At 52.4% G+C, this 1,158-nt stretch overlaps 1 protein-coding gene across 1 annotated transcript; it reads right to left on the reverse strand.

The window, feature by feature from the left end:
* Positions 1–45: 45 nt before the first annotated feature.
* Positions 46–993, reverse strand: LOC103810956 (circumsporozoite protein-like; the record flags this gene model as incomplete). Its single annotated transcript, XM_009083888.1, has 1 exon — positions 46–993. A coding segment is annotated over one exon (948 nt), but the record flags the coding sequence as incomplete, so codon positions are not given.
* Positions 994–1,158: the final 165 nt, after the last annotated feature.

Here is a 1,158-nt window from a genome sequence, read left to right on the forward strand (position 1 = left end):
GGGCCTGGTGTTGGGTTGGGAGCTGGGGGTGGGGCAGGTTCTGGCGTTGGGTTGGTCGTCGGTGTCTCCAGTGTTGGCATTGGGATGGTCATCGGTATTGGACTGGCTGTTGGTGATGGGTTGGCCTTTGGTGATGGGTTGGTCATTAGTGATGGGTTGGTCATTGGTGTTGCATCAGTCATTGGGATTGGGTTGGTCACTGATGATGGCATGACCATTGGCATCTCCAGTGTTGGCATTGGGTTGGCCATTGGTATTGGATCGTGCATTGCTGTTGGATTGGTCACGGGAATCTCCACCGTTGGCATGGAGTTGGTCATTGGTGTTGGATTGGCCATAAGTGATGGATTGGCCACTGGTGATGGATTGGTCATTGGTGATGGGTTGGCCATTGGTGTTGCATCAGCCATTGGGATTGGGTTGGTCTCTGATGATGGCATGACCATTGGCATCTCCAGTGTTGGCATTGGGTCGGCCATTGGTATTGGATTGGCCATTGGGGATAGATTGTCCATCGGTGATGGATTGGTCATTGGTGTTGGATCAGCCTTTGGGATTGGATTGGTCATTGGCATCTTCACATCAGCGATGGGTTTGCCATTGGCATCTTCACTGTTGGCATTAGGTTGGCCATTGGCATTGGATCTTGCATTGGTGATGGATTGGCCATTGGCATCTCCACCGTTGGCATTGAGTTGGTCATCAGTGTTGGATTGGCCATTGGTGATGGATTTGCCATTGGCATCTCCAGCATTGGCACTGGGTTGGGCATTGGCATTGGATTGTCCATCGGTGATGAATCGGTCACTGGCATCTCCAGTGTTGGCACTGGGCTGGCCACTGGTGATGGATTGGCCATTGGCATCTCCACCATTGGCACCATGTTGGCTATCAACATTGGACTCTCCACTGGTGATGGATTGGCCATTGGTGATGGATTGGTCCCAGGTGATGGACAGACCATTGGCATCTCCAGTGTTGGCACTGAGACACCTGTCAGTGATGGATTGACCATTGGCATGTCCAGCGTTGGCACTGGGTCAACCATCAGTGTTGGGTCAGCTTCCAGTGGTGGATTGACCATTGGCATCTCCCGTGTTGGCACCGCGTCAACCATCAGTGTTGGCTCAGCTTCCAGTGATGGATTGACCATTGGCA

Source organism: Acanthisitta chloris, unplaced genomic scaffold (genome assembly GCF_000695815.1).
Source record: "Acanthisitta chloris isolate BGI_N310 unplaced genomic scaffold, ASM69581v1 scaffold8091, whole genome shotgun sequence".
Classification (NCBI taxonomy): Eukaryota; Metazoa; Chordata; class Aves; order Passeriformes; family Acanthisittidae; genus Acanthisitta; species Acanthisitta chloris.